Source organism: Ictalurus furcatus, chromosome 28, assembly GCF_023375685.1.
Source record: "Ictalurus furcatus strain D&B chromosome 28, Billie_1.0, whole genome shotgun sequence".
In the NCBI taxonomy this organism is placed as follows: Eukaryota; Metazoa; Chordata; class Actinopteri; order Siluriformes; family Ictaluridae; genus Ictalurus; species Ictalurus furcatus.
Window position 1 is genome coordinate 7,443,773 of NC_071282.1, and position 23,003 is coordinate 7,466,775.

The 23,003-nt window shown below is 37.1% G+C and overlaps 1 protein-coding gene across 7 annotated transcripts in view; it reads right to left on the bottom strand.

The window, feature by feature from the left end:
- arhgef28a (Rho guanine nucleotide exchange factor (GEF) 28a) overlaps positions 1 to 23,003 on the bottom strand; it is a 127,830-nt gene that overhangs the window by 85,689 nt on the left and 19,138 nt on the right. For all 7 annotated transcript variants that reach the window (XM_053618307.1, XM_053618308.1, XM_053618310.1 and 4 more), the window contains exons 3-4: positions 5,264 to 5,414; positions 1,026 to 1,502 (exon numbers count right to left, since the gene is read on the bottom strand). In XM_053618307.1, coding sequence (XP_053474282.1) covers positions 1,026 to 1,502; positions 5,264 to 5,414 — 628 coding nt within the window. The remainder of the gene's footprint in view (positions 1 to 1,025; positions 1,503 to 5,263; positions 5,415 to 23,003) is intronic.

Here is a 23,003-nt window from a genome sequence, read left to right on the forward strand (position 1 = left end):
GACTGTCCCAACTTTTTTGGAGTATGTTGCAGTCATCAGATTTGAAATGAGTGTATATTTTCAAAAATAATACAATTCACAAAATAAAACATCAAATAATGTGTTAATAATGTGTTTTCAGATTTGAAACGGGCGTATATTTTTTTAAACACAGGTAAAATTCACACTTCAAATATATTGTTCTATGTGAATTCATAGGGGTGCCAAAAATTGTTGCACACCTATATTTAAAAAAGATCTTTTGTTTTTTTGGATGAACATGTGTTTTGTTTGCAAGTGTTTGATATCCATGAGAGCAGGGTATTTTTGTGAATTTCTTTAAAGATCAAAAGGTTTAACAATAAAGATAATTTTTGGCTTCTTCATCGATGTATAAAAAATTTGCTTCCTCTTTATTTCGAATTAAGATAGGCTTCAAGGGTTTAAAAAGACATGCCTCTCCTAAGCACATCATTTTTCCCTAATATGCTAGGGTATTAGTCAGCGCTAACGTGCCAACATCATTTAGAGGGTCTCTCTCTCACTCCCTCTCCCTCCCCCTCCCTCTCTCTCCCCCTCCCTCCCCCTCCCTCTCTCCATTTTCTAACGGATTCAAACCAGGTTAAAGAAATGAATCACAAATACTCTCTTTTGGCATTCTTTTGAGTGAGAACTCATACCATCATACTCTGTGCATTTTGCACCAATGCAAACATGGGTCTACATCAAGTAGTAGATCTTACAACAACCTGTCTTCTTATACACCCTCTAGACATTTCCAGACATACAGTGCAAATCTCTACATGCTGGTCTTGGCTTATCTAACTCCTCCACAAAGCATTTAGTATACTGTTGCATTCCAGGTTTTGTGACCTCCTGAGGTTGCCTGAGGTCAAACGCAAAGGGACATTTCAAGAGTGTTTTCAGTTTAGATCTCTATCCCGAAAAAAAAAAGGTTAAGTGAAAAAGTGAATGAAATGGAAAAAAAATAATAATAATGAAAGGGGGGGAAAAGCTAATGAAATGTAGCAGTGTAAAGCTTTTACCTTGTGATTCCTGTGTCTTGTGGTTGTTCCACTCCAGAAGAGAGTACATGTTTGAAACTGCCTGTGTGATTTTCACATCAATTGCACTACATGGCTCCAGTTTGCATCCACCAGGATCAGGCTCCCAGCATTCAGGATTTTCTTCTGGATTGTGGTTCCCTGATTCAGTTTTTAGCTTAAGTCTTTGGTCAAGTCCTAAATTTTCATCTAGTCTTGAGGTCCCATGCTGTTCATTCACATCTAAACTGTTCTGCCCTGGCTGGATACTCTCTACTAGACAAAATTTCCTCTGGATGTCCACATGCATGCTGGAAGTAAGGTTATCAGGGTCAGATATGAGCAGATCAGCCACTTCCTGAACAGTGTCCCATTTGTACTCCAATGAGAGTTCCTCTGACATCGGGGTTGGTTGACTGCATCTGCTGCCATCTTCCCAGGAGTACAACCACACCGAGACCTTTTCTGCAACATTGTGACCTTTAAAAAAAACAGGGGGGAATAACAGTGGGTCAAATGGACCAGTCTCCCATTTGTTATAATTTGGTTGTTTTCATTTAAAAATTACTTAGCCCATTAGACGTTTCAGGACTATCCATAAAGCTACTGAGGACACACAATTAGACTCATGATTCTCACTCATGCTTCTTTGACCAATTTTGTAAGAAACAAGAAGTATATTTATTATATTCTTAATTATTGTTGCAGAGTGTGGTAGCTACATTTACCAGATATGTGTGAATGACTGCTCATATGCATTTTGATTTACTGCACATTTGTACTGCAATAGCACATATCCTGAGCAAAGATCACTGTTTAGTATAAAACAGTAAGCATATTGGGTGTCAAAAGCACACTATGTCCTCCCCAAATTAAAAAACAGACCAGACACTTCAAAGGTGGAAAATTGACTTTTGAGTAAGATGGAACCTACAGCCATGACTCACCCTTTCATTCATTTCATACATTTAGTCTGTGCTAGTTTAGTAATGGGGACTTTAATAGTAAGCACATAATATTAAACATTTGTTTAGGACAACTTTGCTCCTTCTCAGTACAGTCAATCAGATTTCTAACATTGTTTCTCCCTTTTTTCCTTTTTAGACTCACTGTGTCATGTGATACAACGTCTACAGTCATTGGTCACAGAAAAAATGAATAAAATGCACGGAGAACCTTATCATATCACTATTTTAAATACTGGAAATTAGCACAATATGAGGAAAAACAAATACAGTAATTTAATAAATAAATAAATAAATATTTCATCTATGAAATGCAATGCTTGTGGAAGTAATATGCCTACTGTTGCAGCTTGTTATTATAGTTAAATACGGCAAGACCATAATGATTTTCAAGAGCCATAGTATGTACTATTACTACACAAATATTCTTGCCTTTCTAATTTGACACCATGCAGTATGTAGTGCTTATTGTGTAAAACATTTATAGGTTGGTATTTATGAGGCCATTAATTAGCTAAAAGAACACAAGTAGCAATTATGTCACTACAACTGAAACACAATGACTCACTACATACAAAGCATTTAATATAATTTTGCCATTTGTGTGAGGGACTGATTTATAATAAAGTCTTTTTGCACAAAGTATTGACTAAAAGGATGCCAATAATTGTGGCACACATTTAACAAAAGATGCTTTTTTTGTATAACACATAGGCCAAATTTCCTTAGTCATTCATAACAATGGGAAAGACCAAGGAATATAGCTGTGATGAGCGGCAAAAGGTTGTTGAGCTTCACAAAATGGGAAGTGACTATAACAAAATAGCACAAGCATTGAAAATGTACATGTCCACCATCAGGGCAATAATTAAGACGTTCCAGTGAACTGGAAATGTTATGAATCAACCTGGACTTGGACGCGTGTCTATATATCGTCTCAACACACTGTGAAAATCTCCAAGGATCAAAGCTGGAGAATTGCAGAACTTAGTTGCATCTTGGGGTCAGAAAGTCTCCAAAACTACAATCCAAAGTCACCTACATCACCGCAAGTTGTTTCGACAGGTTTCAAGAAAAAAAAAAAAGCATCTTCAGTTTTCAGCCAGACACTATAGGAACTTCAAATGGGATCGAGATCTATGGTCTATGAGCTATTTGGCAATAAACACCAGAGGTGTTTTGGCGCACACAGAGAGGTAGCCATATGGAAAGTACCTCATGTCCACGGTTAAATATGTTGGGTGGCTCTTTAATGTTTTGGGGCTGTTTTTCTGTCAGAGGACCTGGACATTTTGTTAAGTGAGAACTTTCAGGCATGATCTCTGTGTTTCAATTTTGAAGGTCTCTAGTCTGTCACAATGTTTCTGTACCAGGGCAGAAAGAACTGTTTTGTGTTTTTGTTTGTGCAATTGCTTTGTGCATTCCTAATCACCCCACCTTCGTCCTCACTCTCTCACTGTTCTTCTATTTCTTTGCCTCTGGTAGAAGACATCTTTAGTTTTTATCACTCAAACCTACGTAATAGATGTTCTGATTTTATCTGTGACCTGCTCCAATTGACATTTATCATTCTTTATCAATATTTTTGGGTGTGTATATATACTCTATGCTTTCTGAATATTAAAACTAAGAAGCTTTCACTGAATGACAGCGTCGGTGTGACTTCTTCCTGGGCCCAGGTGAGAGGAAATCAGTCACTGCGGTCCAAATTTTGGTTCTGACTGGTATCAGACAAGAATGTAACATTAGGATACATGACATCATGGACTCAACAGATATTAAATGAAAACCTGACTGCCTCTGCCAGAAAGCTTAAAATGTGCCGTGGCTGAATCTTTCAGCAGGAAAATGATCCAAGACATACATCAAAGTCAATATAAAAATGGGTTACTGGCCACAAAATCAAGGACCTGCAATGGCCATCCCAGTCCCCTGACTTGAACCCCATAGAAAACCTGTGGGGTGAACTGAAGAGTAGAGCCCACCAGTGTGTACCTCAAATTCTGAAAGATCTGGTGAGATTCTGTATGGAGGAACGGTCTCAGATCCCTGGCCATGTATTCTCCAACCTCATTAGGCATTATGGGAGAAGACTCAGAACTGTTATCTTGGCAAAGGGAGGCAGCACAAAGTGTTGACTAAAAAGGGTGGTAATAATTGTGGCACACATACAGTACTGTGCAAAAGTTTTGGCACCCTATTTTTTTAGCACAAACTTTGTTATATATTTTATATTTGATGACTTGTACATTATCGAGTCAGTACAAAAATATTTTAGATTCCCAAACATTAGTTTTCTAGCACAAAATTAAATGTAACAGAAAAAAGTTTGTATGCCATTAAAGAAAGCAGCAAATTACACGAGAACATTTTTCAGACAAAAAACACAATGCTGGGTTTTTCTGCAAAAATAAGAAGCAAGTGCGGCAGTCAAAGTCTCCAGAAGGACTGTGGCTGGTTCTCCATGATGCTCAAAAAAACTTAACAGCTAATTTCCTTATAAAACTGCACAGATTGTACCAAAGACTACTATTTTTATTTTTTTGTCACACCAAATATTGACTTTGTTTCATTTACTACTGTTTACTGTTCTTTACTCTTTTTTTTAATGTAGAAACATTTAATTTGAAGGCATCTTTGCTCTACTGCATTTCTTTGCATGTGCCTAAAATGTTCACACAGTACTGTATATTTAACATATTTATGTTTTTTTGTATTAATCTGTTTTGTTTGCGTTTTTTTGATCTCCATGAGAGCAGAGTAGTTTTGTGATTTTTTTTTTTAACAAAAGATCAATAGGTTAAATAATAAAGACAGTTTTTCATAGCCTTCTTTGCTCATATTTTCCAAGGGTGCCAATATTAGTGGAGGGCACTGTATTACTGCCTACATACTGAGCTTATACTACAATATAGTAAATAAGTATATAATTATCACTATAACTGTTACTAAACTATAATTACAGTGGTGCTTGAAAGTTTCTGAATTTTCTATATATCTGCACAAATGACCCAAAACTTCAGATTTTCACACATGTCCTAAAAGTAGACAAAGAGAACCCGATTATAAGGGTGCCAATAATTATGTTGACTGAAGATGAATGGATGAATGAATATGGCACAACTCAAAAATTATACTACTTATTGCATGTGTTGTTCTTTTTATACATCACTTTCTGCTTATTTTCATGAAGCAGCCAATAATTCTGGAGGTCACTGTAGATATAATGAGCTTTGATGGGTGATTGTTTATTTATGATTGGCCCACAGGACCTACCAGGTATGATGAAGCTCAGTAAATGGCACTTCTCCTTCCTCTGAGCTTTGGTGACATGGTGGATATGCGAGCCTTTTAATAACACATAGTACTCAGCCTTTTCCTGAATAGACTGTGTATCCTGCAGCACTGCACACACTTCCACCTGACCCTGAACGACAAGGAGAGAGAAAGAACAAAAAAAAAGATATGAAAACATTTTCCTTCTCATCACTCCCTTTATTTTCATTCATGAAACATTTATAATGTCACAGAGGGAAGCTTCCAAATCCAGAACCTGGCCTACACCTGGACTGCAAATTTTTGCGTTTTCCCTGCTCGAATATGGGAGAGATGGCACAACTGTAACACTTTTTTGTGCTACCATCGAGTTCAATTACTCAACAATGAATTCATTTAGAGACTTCATATTTCCCCCATAACATAATGCTTCTTTTATAAATCTGCCAGTTTAACCATATCACTGCTGCTGTACTGGAAAATTGAATAATTGTAATATTGCATGGGTCAACTGTAACATCACACAAAACAATACCATAAACGTAAAAGGTACATGAGGAAAAATCAATGTTAAACCAAAAATACAGTAAATATTCCATGTGCCACACCTTTGTATGTAGCTTGGAAAAAAGTAATTACAATAGATCACTGGGTTTTAATTACAAACATGCGCACATTTTCAAACAAGTATTGTAACTGACTGATAATGCAGCGCTCATAAAGCCTTTTTATTTTTTGTTTGTTTCATTGTTCATCCCCTACATCTGAAATCAAGTGTTGGATTTGTCCAGTTGTGTATAAATCCAGAGAAGGAGAAAAATAAAAGTAGAAAATCAGTAAAACACAAAAGAAAAAAATAATAATAATAATAATACAATTTATCTGAAAAACTATGAACAGAACAAAAATGCTTTGTGCCCCTACTGTCTGATCAATATAGGCATTCAATTCAGGTTTTGTTTAATTTAAAAAAAAATATCATTTAGACCACCGATTTCATTTACAACCCCCTGGATCCAAAGACACACCTTGTGAAAGGGGAGGTGAACATTACAGCAGACTGAGAGAGGTTTGTGTAAGACAAGGCTCTTTTCACGTTCCCCCATGTCCTGCATGAAACCCTCTTTTGATTTTTTTTTTTTTAACTACTTCTACAGCCGTCCCTCTCACTTCCTGTCATTTAAGGGGCCCCTTTTGCTATAACAGTGAATAGTAAGTAGAACCTTCATAAAAGGGTAAAGAACTTTGTTCAGTATGGGAATGTATAAAGAGTAAAGACTTTCCTCTTTCTGCATCTCAGTCCCTCAGAGGGAGATGAATGGCAAGCCTGGAATCCTCAGTGCTGTGCTCTGCCCCCCCCAACTCCATTCACAGCAGTTCCCACTTTTTGGTGTTTGTCATCTCATATTAATGAAACAATTTCCATGCACCTTTATCTAATTAATGCATGCCATGTTTTCCAGAATTTCCATGAATTTGAGTATTAGACCCAGTATTGTTTCAGCATGGAAAACCTGAAAGTAAGAGACATGGACAGAGAGATTTCTTCTTGACTAAGAAAAGAGAGGGATGGCAATTACCCAGTCCACCTGAAACACCATCACATTGATCCAATCTAATGTCCTCAATGAGGTATGTCATTAGCACTCCAATCCAGCATCAATAGTCACACTCATTAGAATTCAGTAATAAAGAGCCTGTCACAGAGAGAGACAGACAGACGGACAGAAAGAGATGGATGGATGGATGACCATCTATTGTAGTTATTGATGCATGTTGCTGAATCTCAGGCTGTTCTAAATAAGACTAAATGGAGGTTGCCATAAAGGGAACTCACTGCTTCAAAATGCTTCAATAACAGTGGGTTTGGATATAGTCGAGTCCTGGTATAACAACTAAGAGTACTTAACTATACAACATTTTTTTTAACGTGTGGTACTTTCTGGAGGTTCCACTCTGATTTTATTTCCATCCAAAACAGCAATGTCTGCGGTTTTCACTCTCTACCACTGCAAAAGCCCTACTGTCTTTGAAGAATGCACAGCCTGATCATTTTACTCCTGTCTGAATAGACATTTCTGTAACTTTACATGCAGATGTTGTGGTAGAATGGTTTGACCAATGTCTTGGCATCTATAATATTTGAATTTTAAAACGTTCCCATTATTACTAAATGGCAAAGGCTTTGGAAGAATCTCTCAAACATTTTGTTCCAATGGCTTACATCACCATGTTGTCTATATTGTCTACAGTAGAGGCCCATTAGGAGGAAAAAACAAAAGAGAAGGTCCCACATATTGATTAATAGGGCTGTTACAACTATTACAATTATTATATAGTTATAAAGCCAAAATGGTCTCACACTTACATCCTCAATTCTGAAAAAGATAAGACAGTATGGAAAATGCCAAAAAAAAAAAAAAAAAGGGGTCATTTGAAAATTCAACTCACCCTGTACTATACTGAAAACACATTATTAACACATTATTTGATGTTTTATTTTGTGAATTGTATTTATTTTTGAAAATATACACTCATTTCAAATCTGATGATTGCAACACACTCCAAAATTTGGGACAGTCGACTGTTTACCACTGTGTAACATCACCTTTTCTTTTAATAACACTTATTAAGCGTTTGGAGACTGAAGACACCAGTTAGTTAAGTTTAGTAAGCAGAATTTCCCTCCATTCATCCATTATGAATTTCTTCAGCTGCGCAACTGTACGGGGCCTTCTTTGCCTTATTTTGCACTTCATAATGCGCCACACATTCTCAATTGGAGACAGGTCAGGACTGGAGGCAGGCCATGCTTGCACCCGCACTCGCTGCTTACATTGCCATGTGCTTGTAATCCAAGCAGAATGTGGTTTGGCGTTGTCCTGCTCTGTATGGCAGCATATGTTGTACCAAAACGTGTACATATTTTTCTGCATTAATGCTGCCCTCACAGATGTGCAAGTTACCCATGCCATGGACACTGACACACCCCCATACCATGACAGACGCTGGCTTTTGGACCAGACACTGATAACAGCTTGGATGGTCCTTTTCCTCTTTGGCCCGGAGAACACGACGGCTGTTTGTCCAAAAACTATTTGAAATGTTGACTCGTCAGACCACAAAACACGATTCCACTGAGCTACTGTCCATCTCAGATGAGACCGAGCCCAGAGAAGTCGGCGGTGCTTCTGGACAGTGTTGATGTATGGCTTCTGCTTTGCATAGTAAAGCCTTAACTTAAATCGGTGGATGCAGCGGCGAATGGTGTTGGCTGACAAAGGTTTACGAAAGTATTCCCAAGCCCATGTCAGGATATCCGTTACAGACTCATGACGGTTTTTAAGACAGTGACGTCTGAGGGATCGGAGTTCACACGCATTCAGAAGTGGTTTTCGGCGTTGCCTTTTATGCACAGAGATTTCACCAGATTCCTTAAATCCTTTAATTATATTGTGCACTGTAGAAGGTGAAATGCCTAAAATCTGCTGATTTGTCTTTGGGGAATGTTGTCCTCAAAGTTTTGGATTATTCACTGACGCATCTGTTGGCAGATTGGCAAGCCTCGACCCATCCTTGCTCTTGAAGGACTAGGCCTTTTATGGAGGCTCCTTATATACTATGCTTACACAATTGCCTCACCTGTTTGACGTCACCTTATTTCAACTTGTCATATCGCTATTAGTCCTAAATTGCCCATGTCCCAACTTTTTTGGAACGTGCTGCATGCATCAATTTAAAATTAAAATTAAATGTTTAGCTTCAAAAAAACTATGCAGTTGATTAGGTAAAACATCAAATACCTTGTCTTTATACATTTTTCGTTTAAATATAAGACAAAGTACATTTACAACTCACTCCTCTTTGTTTTTATTAGCATTTTCCATACTGTCCCAACTTTTTCGGAACTGGGGTTGTACAAAATTTAATGTTTTAATATGGTTACAGGTAAATTTGTTATAAATATTTGGTTAGGTCTGTATCACCAGTGGCACATGTTCTCTTTTATGATGTTTCTTTAGTTCTTTGGTTAGCCAAGCAATTTTGTTGAATGGTGAATATACATATTGCTGGTTTCACCTATATATTTACATTTTTAAAGTGATAAAAAAATAATGTGGTAATGATAAATAAAATATTGGTTAAAATGTGGACTTTATGTCTTTCAAAGGACAAGCCACATGACTATGCATCATGAGCTAAAATTAATGTAAGAGTGCAAAAAAAGAGAGAGAGAGAGATTTTTACTACCCTGCCCTTAAGAGCTGAAGCATAATCTTCTTAAGGATCTAAAACAGCCCAGCCATTAATGTCCTTTATTAGAGATAATCACTGATTATATTTTCTTTGATCACAGTGCACTTCAATGCACTATTTTTTTTTTTTTTTTAGTTTTTTTTTTTCCCAAGTTAGTCTGGATACTGGCAAATCCACCAAATCCTGATACTGCTCCAATTATTATTGATAATTAATCTACATAATTAGTTAAATGAAGATATTGTATAGTCAGATCCATAAATATTTGGTCATTGACAAAGTTATAGTTGTTTTTTTAAGCTGTCTACCACAGTATATTGGGAGCTGAAATTAAATAATTATATTATTAATAACATGAGCTCAAGAACTGCTCAAATCAGCTTTAATTTGATGGCAAGTGCATCCAAATCAGGTGAGCAGTGTAGGAATTACAGCGTTTATATATATATATATATATATATATATATATATATATATATATATATATATATATATATATATATATATATATATATATATATATATATATATATATGGTTCCCTGCTTTTTAAGTAACCAAAGGTAATTGGACAATTGGCTGCTCAGCTGTTCCATGGCCAGGTCTATTTTATTCCCTCGTTATTTCACTTACAAGGTAGCAGATAAAAGGTCTAGAGTTCATTTCTAGTGTGGCACTTGCATTTAATCTGTTGCTGTTAACTCTCAATATGAGGTCCAAAGAGCTGTCACTGGCAGTGAAGAAAGCAATCATTAGGCTGAAAAATCTAAAAACCCATCAAAGAGATAGCAAAAAAAGGTGTGGCCAAATTAAGTGTTTGGTACATTCTTAAAAAGAAAAAACACATTGGTAAGCTTAGAAACACCAAAAGACCCAGAAGACTACAGAAATCAACTGTGGTGCATGAAAGAAGAATTCTTTCCCTGGTGAACAATGGGGAAGGGCAGATCAAGATCACCCTCCAGGATGTAAGCATACATGTGTCAAAGTCAACAATCAAAAGAAGCTTTTACCAGAGCAAATACAGAGGGATTACCACAAGATAAAAACCATTACTAAGCCTCAAAAACAAACCATATTAGAGTTTGGAAAAAACATCTGCGGCTCAGGTGGCAGTGCGGGTTATCCACTAATCATAGGGTTGGCAGAATGATTCCCATGGCCAATCGCCCACATGCCGAAGTTGCTATGAACCCAAAGTTGCTCCCAATGGCAAGCTAGTGTCGTGCATGGCAGCTCTGCTGTCATTGGTGTATGGGTTAATGAGAAACAGTGTAAAATGCTCTGTAGAACCGCTGAGGTTAAAATAAAGTGCTATACAAGTGCAGATCATTTACCATCCAAAAACATATGGGTGCTGAGGATGGTGGAGTGTTTGTAGCTTGTCCTTAAAAGGGTTGGTTAGAATTTAAACTTGTTATCTAGATGGCTGCTTTTAATCTGGAATGTTCTAAATGCATTGATCTGGGGAATCACCTGTTGTCAAAACCAAGAAACCTCAGAGAAACTGCAGAGAGCCTGCAGTCAAAAAGGGAAATCAGCAGAGCCCGTGCTAAAACAAGAATAAATATCAGCATGTCTTTTAAGAGGTGGCGAAATCTCAGAGATATGAAGGGATTGAAGACTGATGCAGAGATGGCTTTTTTTCTGCTGAACAGGTAAGACATTTCAGTGGCTCAATAGGTAGCTAGCTAACATGAGCGCACTTGTTCACTTGATTCAGCTAGGTATCAAGTTCCCTATGTTGTTTTTTTTTGTGTGCTATGGTCAATGTGGTAAATTGCACTTATTTTCACCTCTACTCACATTTACATTTACATTTATTCACTTAGCAGATGCTTTTATCCAAAGCGACTTACAGATGAGAAAAGATACCAGCAAAGCGATATATCAAGCAGAGAACAATACAAGAAGTGCTACCATACAAGATCTATTAATTGAATTCCAGAAGAAGCAAAGTGCAGAGTAGAGGTGTAAGTGCAATTTTTATTTTTATTTTTTTAATTTTATTTATTATGAGTTGGTTAGGTGTTCATGGAAGAGGTGGGTCTTTTTTTGAAGGTGGTGAGAGATTCTGTGGTCCGGATTGAGATTGGAAGTGCATTCCACCACTGAGGAACAGTTAGTGTGAAGGTTCTGGAAAGGGACCTGGTTGGAGTTGGAACTGCTAAACGTCGGTCGCTAATCGATCGCAGATTGCGAGAGGGAACGTAGGCCTTCAGGAGAGAGCTGAGGTAGGAGGGTGCTGTTCCTGACAAGGTCTTGTAGGTGAGCATCAAGGCCTTGAACTTGATGCGGGCAGCTACAGGAAGCCAGTGGAGGGAGATGAAGAGGGGTGTGACATGGGTTCTCTTGGACTGGTTGAAGAAAAGAAAACCGTATCCGCCGCCAACTACGTTGTCAAATACTGGAGCTAATATACAACCCATACGTATACCTCAACCCCTTCAGATTCATCCATGCAGAGGAACAGTGATGAAGCACAACCCACGTAAAATATATTTTTTATTATTTTTTTTATTTTTTTTTAATCTGCAAGCAACTTGTAATGTTATGTTTCAAACAGAGATGGCGATAGAGAGGCAAAAGTGCAGTACTGCAGTTTTAAATAAGCGGAATGTTCTCGAATGGCTGTCTATCACCTGACTTGAATCCAATTGAGCATGCATTTCACTTGCTGAGGGCAAAACTGAAGGTAAAACACCCCAAGAATAAGCAGAAACAGCTGCAGCAAAAGACCTGGCAGAGCATCACCAGGGAAGAAACTTAGTGTCTGGTGATGTCGAAGGGTTCTAGACTTCAGGCAGTCATTGACTGCGAAGGATTTGCAACCAGGTATTAAAAGTGAAAATTTAGTGTGTTAATTCACATCAAACATCAGAATGGGAAAAAATGTGATCTCAGTGACTTTGACCATGGCATGGTTGTTGGCGCCAAAAACAGGCCGGTTGGCGCCAAACAGGCCAGTATTTTTCATCTCCTGGGATTTTCATACTTAACAGTGTATAGAGTTTAAATAGAATGGCACAAAAACCAAACAAAAAAAAAAAAAACTTCCAGTGAGTAGCAGTTCTGTAGGCAGAAATGAACAGTTGATGAGAGAGATGTCAGAGGAGAATGGCCAGACTGTTTTGAGCTGACAGGAAAGCCCATCACCTTTCTGACTTTGAGAATGTTAACTACTATTATGTTCCTTAGTGTGTGAACATGTGTGGATTCAGCAGCTAGCAGATAAACTAGCATTTATTAGCTATCTAGTCCACTAGCATTCGGACGCCATATCAAACCACATGAATACATACTAGTTTACTCCCACGAGGTTTCATCAATCTATGACTTTGAATTCATGTTGTAGGTGGGGGCCAGTTCTTCTCAAGCTAAGGCTAATGTGGTCCTCCAGAGGGATACCACACTTCACTGTAGCAGCCATTTAAGTGGAGGGACGCATGTCACAGAGCAAAAAAACAATGTTTACTGTCACAATTAGAAAAGAGGTATCAAAAAATATTTTTTGTATCAATCAAATTCAACGTATAGGCTTGGTATCAAAAAAATTTAAAGACACCCAGCTCTACTCATGATGTAGACTTATATAGATGATTGGCCATGTTGGCAGAGTTGGTCATTCATTTGGTCAGATAATCAGCCTAGCTAGTATATAATTTTCCATAAAAATTGTGTGCTCAAGTCATTATGCTAAGAAGCTGGTGTGTCAGAAAGTACCAGAGCAGCACCCATGACAGCCACCATGGCACATTGTTTAGGAGATCCACAATGACCAAGTTTACATCGACAACAATAATCTAATTATTGCCCTTATTCTGAATAAGACAATATTGTGATTAAGGTGTTTACTTGAGTCGCTTTTAGAATATTCCTTTCATGTTCCCGTTTTACATGATATAGAACATAGAGCGATTAACGACACACGTCAATACGTCCCCACGCCACGCCGTCCGACGTTCCCTCCAGAATTTCGCGTATCAACATACAGTTAGTCTTCGTTATGGTATCATATATGGTTTTGGGTGTTTCATTTTTAATTTTATGAAAGCTTGAAGAGCAGTTAATTATTTGTCATGCTGTGCGTGCAAATAGACGACTGCTTGAAGCCATTCCGAAACCGCGTACTTGCCTACTACATAGCAGCCGAAATACATTTATTTCTCCTAGTATACAATAGGTAAATACACGTTTTCAGACAGAGTTGTGATCTCGTTTGCCGTCAAACGGTTGGGCACTGCCGTGTGTATCCTATCGCAAAATGCGACAAAAACTCCCACATGAAGTTAATAGTGTGATTAAGGTGTGTACATTTCTATAATGCACGTCGATAATGCAACTAAAATAGGAATACTCCACATGTCTTAATTCGATTTGTGTTTACGTCGAGCATGACTTTACCCGGATTAAGGTCATCAATAATCGCTTTTTACATGAAAATTTCTTAATCAGAGTATTGTCTTAATCGGTTTAATATCAGATTATTGTTGTCCATGTAAACGTACTGAATGTCAATAAGTCCTAAAACCACAATAAAATCTCTTTAATTTCTCAGAGTGTATGAACTTGTTTGTAATGTGTGATAAAATAACTAATCCTATCAAAATGTCAGAACAGTCCCATAATGACTGCACAACTTGACTGTAGAATTGCATGCAATGGGTGTAACTGTTCAAATGTGTCATCACTAAAGGCCTTCTAGTTGGTTTTGAATAGTACAACAGTCGAGTGGTTATACAATTTATGTTCACCAATCAGCTATTAAGACTATGGAGCGAGATTACAAACTGGGTGGGACACAAGTCCATCAAAGGGCACCATGATAACACTCACATTTAGGGCAGATTTGTGCAGCCAATTCACAAACTAGCATGGTTTTGGAAAGAGGGAGGAAACCAGAGAACTCAGAGGAAACCCAAACAAACACAGATCACCACAGAGAATAACAAAATAACCCAAGCTCAGGATTGAACCGAGGTCCCTGGAGCAGTGAGATGGCAATGCTAACCGCTGCACCACCATGCTGCCAATTTGATTTTTGAAAATGCAAATCAGAAGACAATATGGTCCTAAAGTTTGGAATAAATTCTCAGCCTCCATTAACATAATGCAACATATACATCTTGCTGTGCTGATAATGTTTGCTTACCCATATGAGTAGACCTTCTCTTAACTTCCCCCATTAATTTTCTGACAAAACCTGTCTCTAGTGCTAAGACTACTAATAGTTCATCCTCATAAGCAATCCCCTCATTGGGCAGTTGAGAATCACTTATAATCAGTAGCACTTGAAAGGCTTTGGAGACATCTACCCCATAGGTTTCATCCCACTTCATTAGAGTGTAAAAACATTCATATTACAGATATAAAATATTTTTGAATATAAATACTAATGTAAATACTTGTATATTTAAGAAAGTTAGCATCCTTTCTTTATATATACACTGTACTTATTTAATTTTTTATTCATGGTTCTTAAAGGCTCTTAAAAATGTTCCAGACTCCTACTCTAATCTCATCAAACCTTAAATGAATGCATATGGAGTTTGCTAAAGTCATTGGAACTGATTGGAAGTGGGATGCATTGCCAGTTGGAGATTTATAATAGAGCTAAATCACTAATAAATGTAATTATAGTCATGCAGAAAAGAACCTTCTGCAGAGTAACATACTGAATGCTAGTGAATAAGCCATTTTGCTTCCAAAGACCCTTGTTAGGATACTTGGCATGAGGAACCTCCATCAAGTTCCAGGACACTCATGAGCAAATTCTCACTGCTTTTGCCAAGAGTCATCCTTAGATGTTCCAGCACAACAATAATTCAAAGCATTCTTTCAGATCCACACAAACATGGCTCACAGACCATAAAATCTTTATAAATTCAAAAAGTTTTAGAAATTGTTCTCCCATACTCTAGGCTAGACATTATTGAAAACAGAATGAGTAGCTCTCTATTAGAAAAGCACCACATCAGACTATGGTACTAAAACAGATAAAACCATGATATGGTAGATGGTGAATGGAAATCACAGCAAGTTTTCAGGATAATAAAATTATGCAGTATGTTAGTGTATGTGTGGTGATCTGAGGCAAAAAAAAATTATGTTATGTTTCAACATTGGGTTAAAGTGCCAGTTTAACAAATCTAGGTCATTCTGCCTAAAGTGTCTAAAACCTTTCTAGCTAAGTGAATGTTATGCTTTGATAAGGTTATTGGATAGCTACATGCCCTGACAAAATGGACATAGTCCTAATTAATACTGTTTATAATCAGTTACTGACTCAAAATGTCTGTTAAAGATATAAATCTTTACATTTTCTCCCTTTTAACTTTTGAGTGTAAGCACCCTTTAGAATGCTAAAACTTACATACATGCAAAAGAGAAACAGGGTTCAGTTTATCGTGGAATTTCTCTTTTGGGTTTTATTCTGTGTGGACAACATGCCATGTTGTTCATAAACAATTGCTAAGCTTTATGTAGCACATACTTTAATGTTTCAGATGAAGCACCAAAAGTTTTTATTTTAATTTTTTTAAACCTGTCTGTACCTTTAGTTCTGTTTTTGCATAAGCCAACTCTAAATTAATATTTGTATTCTGCCTATAGGGGAAATGAACTGTGCATACTAATTTGACTCAGATGAGCGAGACTCAAAAAGCAACCTGTCAAGGTGTCAAAGGTGGACTCAAGGTGGGAAATTTGGACATATTTTTGTCTAACTTGCTGAAAACCAACAGATACAATAAAAGCAGTAACAAATGTCACCTTTTCTAAGCACCTGGCCAAAAAGCATCTCAAGCTCTAAAAAGCCAGAAGGCAGACTGTCAAGCTTCCATAATTATGAAAAACATTATATTTGGAATTTAATTGGTTTTACCTGATGAATATACCAAATTGCTCTTCCTGTGTAAACACTCGGGAAGCTTGACACTGAATTCAATCATTCATGATTGCTATCACAAGTAAATTTTTTGTGTATCCTTTTTCCAAATTAGAATAGCAATGTATTTACTGTTCAAAACAGAGATACACAGGTAGTAAATACACAGAACAATATAAAGTAAAATCCTGCTGTTTAATGGTACATGCACACTACAAATCTCTCTGCTCCCCATGCCTTTACTCGCCGCTTGAGGGACACAGTGCAGGCAGCATGTGCTGTTTGAGGGAAGTGTCTGTCTACGTGGCTTTCAAACAAAGCTTTCAATCATTATTTCATAAAAACATTCAATTTATTTCAGTTACCATTACTATTTCTTGAAGCTACTGTAGTTAACAAATGGCAGACATTTTACTTTTCCATTTTAATTTTGTAACAGCTTAATTACTTAATTACTGTTAATTTTGTAACAGCTACAATTTGAATCACCAGGAGCACATACTGTAATGGTCAGAGATTCTCTCTCTATTAAAAAACAGAAGGTATATTACAGTTATAGGGAAATCACATTCCCCAGCCTCACAGGAAAAGTCTATGCCAGTGAACCAGTTCTTTTCACTTGCACAGCTTTATGAGGGTTCAAGGGAGTATGCCTGCCATCAGCATGATGTCCATTGGAGGAATAACGTCACAATGTGGTTTTTCACTGTTAATTCTAACAAATCTCAAATCTGAGAGGTGCCAAAGTGGACTTCAGCCATGCTCCTGAACGATTTGCTGCTGATTATGAAGCGCTCACCAAGTCTGAACCTATGGTTCTCTTTCAAAAGAGTGATGTAACATGTACAGTGCCCTTCACTAATACTGACACCTTGGTAAATATGAGCAAAGAAGGCTGTGAAAATTTTGTTTTTATTGTTTGACCTTTCGATCTTTTGTTAAAAAAAAAATTTACAAAAATACTCTGCTCTTGTGGATATCAAACAATTGACTAATAATGTGACACAATAATAAGCCTTCTTTGCTCATATTTACCAAGGGTGCCAATATTACTGGAGGGCACTGTAGATGTGACACTCAAATTGAACATCTCTATCCTCAAGCTGTGGGTGATGACTGAAAGAAGGTGGCCACACAGCCAGGGTAAACCTTAGTACCACGTGGAGGAACCTCATTGTTGCCACTTTCACACACGTGAAAGTGGCAACAATGAGGTTCCTCCACATGGTACTAAGGTTTACTTTCTGATACGCTGAAAAGCTCAGAAATCCAGGAATGCCTTAGAATAAAGGCACTGTTATGCAAATCGACATGTGATACAGACAGCTCAGAAGGTTGCCCCAGGTTGGAAACTGCAGGTGTCATGAAAGAGATTACATCTTGGCTTAGGAACATGTGGGAATCCCCAGAATGAGATACAACATGTGCCTGGCATTGAGAAGCCTTGCCTGCCCTTCTAAGCCTGTTGCAACTGCAACCCTCACCATGAGAAGTGGAAAATATCCTAAGAACATGATTTGATACTATTCCAAAAGTGAGTTAAGTATAATGTACAGCTCAGTGTCCCTACAGTTCAACATTATTATTTTCCCTCTGTTCCCTTTGCAGTATGTCCCATTATAACATTCATTTTGTGTCAAAAAGTTAAATAGCATGACTAATTCAGAATTTGCCTTACATAAGTCACAATGTTCCACAGAAGCCAAAGAACAATAGAGTACCATGGGAGTTAATGACAGAAATGATGGAATGAATCTTCCCTTGGGTTCTTTGTGTTTCCATTCATTGCGTTCTGTCTCATAGTGTAGTTAAAATTCGAGTTACAAAAGGTGCATTGTGGGGAAAAAAAATCATTATTAGTCTATTACCTGAAGTGCAAGAAGGACTGCAGTCAGCAACATCGTTCAGATGACAAAGTAATCCAGTGCAGTGATTTACAACTCGTATGATACACATTTAATCATGATTAAAAAGGGAATTTCCCTCCTGAGGCTAAATAACAAATATTTCAAATAAAGGGAAATTAAATTATTTAAAATGCCAAGTAAATAGACATCCATATCAGAAATGTCAAAAGTCCAAAGGCACTAAAATACTTTTGAATTCTTATCCATCTTAACCTCTAAAAGCTTACAAGACTACCTGTAACTCCATTCACCTGTAGCCCGACTAAGTGATAAGTGTTATGATCAAACAAAGATGTTTACACAGTGTATTACCAGGCAACAATCTGACAAATGGGTATTACAGTACTTCCTTAATCATGTTTGTTCATGTCAAACATTGTGCAGGTTCACATGCTTAGCCTTAGAACTCTATTCCAAGCCTCTTACTCTCAGCATTTTCTTAGCTTTATGTTATTCATATTGGCTCACTTTTAGTCGAGGGGTGGACATACCACCAGCCTGAGACAAGCAGATTACATATCTGGGCTATCAGTTTCACATTCAGATAAAGGTGAATAAATATATTAAATGCACACCACTACCATGTCATACTTTTGAACAAACTACATTATCTGCCACATTTTAACCTAGCTAATTGGGCAAGCATAACATTTAATCGGGCAGCACATTGGAATTTTTACTTGCCCAGGGGACTAGATATTTCCTGTAATCACATATTTAGCCAGGTTGGTCAGGTTGACAAATAGTCATGTGTCAAATTTTTCCAAACACTGTAGAAATTAATAACATTCTTATACGGTCATGTGAAAAAATAAGTACACCCCATGGAAACTGTTGGCTTTTTTGACATATTTGGACAAACCAACATTTGCTCATCTTTGAAACAGTGCCCATTAATAAAAGTGATGCACTATCAAATGACACAGAATTGACATTCTGTAGTAATTTTCACAATTCAGATGAACAAAAAACAGATCAGTCACATGGAAAAAGTAAGTACACCCCTACATTTACAACACCTTCAAATCCATAAAATTCTAATCAGGTGTTCAAGATTGGATGCCAGAGATTAGAACCTGCTTAGGAAGTGCAGGTGTTATTTAAACCTCTCACATCTAGTGTTCCCTTTCTTATTGAGGTGTGTGGTGTAGTCATGCCAAGATCTAAAGAGTTCTATGAGGCCCTAAGAAAAAAAGGTTGTGGTTGTCTAGGAGTCTGGCAAGGGATTTAAAAAGTTCTCTCCAAATTATTTGAAATGCATCATTCCACTTTAAGGAACCCCCCAAAATTTTTCAAAAGGACCTGCTAGTAAGTCTTGCAACTGTTGGTGTCAAGGTGCATGCTTCTACAATCAGAAAAAGACTGCACAAATTTGACCTGCATGGGAGGCGTGCCAGGAAAAGGCATTTGCCATCTAAAAAAATAAAAATAAAAAAACATTAGAGCAAGACTACAGTTTGCCAATGAGCATATAGGCAAAGACCAGGACTTTTGGAATGATGTGCACTAGACAGACAAATCAAAGACAGTCATGTTTGGCACAGACCAAAGCTTTTCAGGAGAAGCACCTTATACAAACTGTGAAGCATGGTGGTGGAAATGTTATGGCTTGGGGTTGCTTTGCTGCCTTAGGGACTGGACAGCTTGCATTCACTGACTCAACTATGAACTCTGCATCATATCAAAGAGTGCTTGAAGATAAGGTGAGGCCTGAAAGTCTGAAAGTTGAAGTTGAAATGAAAGGCCTTTCAACAGAATAATGATCCTAAACACACTAGTACTCTACTACCAAGGAATGGCTCAAAAAGAAGAAATGTAGGCTTTCGAATGGCCTAGTCAAAGCCCAGATTTGAATCCCATTGAAATGTTGTGGGAGGGATTTGAAACAGGCAGAACATGCAAGAAAACCCTCAAACTTCTTGCAACTGAAAGAATATTGCAGGGAAGAGTGGTCAAAAATTTCAGCAAGCCTGATGGACAGTTAAGCAAAACGCCAAGAAGTTATTTCTGCTAAAAGGGGGTGTACTTACTTTTTCCACAGAGGAATATCACATCTATTGATATTTCTGTTGAATAAATAATAAAAAAATAAAATAAAAACTCATTCTCCTGGTGTTTTTGTTCAAGTACATCACATTCATTAATAGGCACTGCCAACAATTTCCATGGGGTGTACTTATTTATTTTTCACATGACTATATCTGCCTTAAATTATATTGCTACTTATGTCAGAACTTTTTTATAGAGCGTCAAGCCTTACAAATTGTAAGAATAAAAGTTTTAGTTGTGCTTTAGAAGTGATTGACGGCATAAAAACAATCGGCAAAGTCAACCGATTTAACCAGTACATAAGGTTATAAAAAAAAAAAACTCAAAAGCTCACCGAAATCTTGTGAATGTTTTACATCAGTGAATATTCAACTTGATTAAAACACACAAAACACAGAGGAAAAAAAAAAAAACACTTGATCTATTGAATAGTCAAGGACACCTGAAAGTATTTAACACCAATATGTTAACCATTTGTCACATGTCATGTGCGCACGCGCACACAACTTTTTTTTTTTTTTTTTTTTTTTTTTAGCTCCAGTGAATTAGACCATTTGTATTTCAAGCCATTATTTGGGAATTGATATTATGCTGTCCACATTAACCCCTAAAGAGGTCCAGTTGCAATAACAAATACTCCCACAATCACCTGCTAGAGATACCACACCTTACACATGCCCATTGTTTTGCAGTGAGGTCACACAGCCAGACTGAAACTTTCTCCTGGTTACACTTAAAACTTTTTTCAGATGAAAGGTAAACGGGTGGCATTAATATGAACATTATTTCAAGAAGGCAGTGCAGGCTTCCAAATCAATTTGAATACTGGATGTTATCCAAAAGGGAAACAGTGTGCAACGATATATGATTAGTAATGTGTACATTTACCACTTACAATATTTAAGCCAACAAGGGCTGGAAACCATTTATTCAGATCTGAAAGAATGAAAAGTAACAAAAAATAAGTGCATTGTGATGTTCACAATAGCTCTGCTTTGAAGTTCACATTGCTTTGAAAGTCTCATTGTGACATAAGGACTATTCTTCTCACTGCATCCTAAAACTGTATGGATGTAACAAAATATGAATGCTTTATTCAAAATGAACAGATAATGTGTTCTAAACAAATACAAGTGTTAGGTATTTACTTTTGTGCAGGCATGAGCGAGCAGTCGGATACAAAGCTCACAGGACAATTAAAAGACTACTGTGCGATGCATTTACAGTATCCTTAGTAATTGCCTGGTCAGGGTTGCACAGGTTTAAATTTGGCTGTTAGTTTTTTTTTATATTTTGAGAATAAGAACCAATTAAATTTGCTAGAAAATATCAAATCAAAAATAATAACTGAATGTGTGGGATTAAAAATAACAGTTGAGACCAATCATGAACTTGAGTGATATAGCGGAGGTTGAGGAACAGTCAGAGCCAAAATTCACACACCATCCTGACCATGCTGTCAAATTTCTACCTCTGGGCATTTCTAGTGTTTCCAGGTGGCCTAGTAGTACAGTTAGGCCACACCAGCTTCGGGTTTAAATCCAAATACAGATATATACAGAGATATTTACAGCACTAAACAGATAGAGATAAGATACAGTTAATGGCATTGAGCTACATCCCTATAGAATGTATATAGTTTATAGAATTTTTTTTTTTTTTTTTTTTTTTTTAAATAGTATTTATAGTATTAATACCTTTTATAGTATTAATTTTCCTACTCTAACAGAGTATGCTAGTGAGATAGTGGCAAAAATAATGCTGCATTATTTGCATAGCCCAACTGCTGGGCTGAGCATTTAGCAGAGTTATTGTATATTATTTCAACCCAACCTTCGGGTAGTTAAGATAACATATGGCTGGGTTGTCATTGCAGCCCAGCATTTTTTTTGTTAGGAAGGTGGTAACCAAGCAATTGGTCCAGTTTTCCTGCTGCAATGTGAGTGGGTATGACACAAAGCTATTGAAATTCCCAGTCATGGTCACCGCAGAAGGGCGAAGCACATCACAGCTGAAAGAAAATATTATGGTGTGTGTGTGTGTGTGTGTGTTTGTGCGTGTGCATGCGTGTATGCGTGAGATGACGTCTTCCAAGTGGTTTCACTCAAATTCATGTCAGTGTCATGTCAGTCTCATGATGTCTCATGATGTCACAGGCATGTATCATACAACATTTCAACAGAACAGATTTCCTAATATTCCCGGCCAAAGATCTTCAAACCTCAATTCCAATTAAAAAAAAAAACTTTTTAAAATTTATTTGGAACAGCAGGTGAACAACGAAACGAAAACTTACTGAATCTTACTGATAAAACTGACAGGAACTGTTTCAAGATAGCGGCAGAATCATTTGCTGACAGGATTGGCAATGTTATTAAAGTGTACAATGACATTCAGAGAACCTTTTTATTTATTTTTTTTGTTAACTGCTATCAATTTTCTATTTGATTAGTATTTAATACACACACCATCCACTTTATTAGGAACACTTGTACACTTGCACATTCATGCAATTATCTAAAAATCCCTAAAATCAATGAATAATCATGATCTCAATATTGATCAAAATAATCATGATTATCTTTTTGGCCATAATCATACAGCCCTGTGTGTTCTACTGAATATATGCACAAATCTTTTTA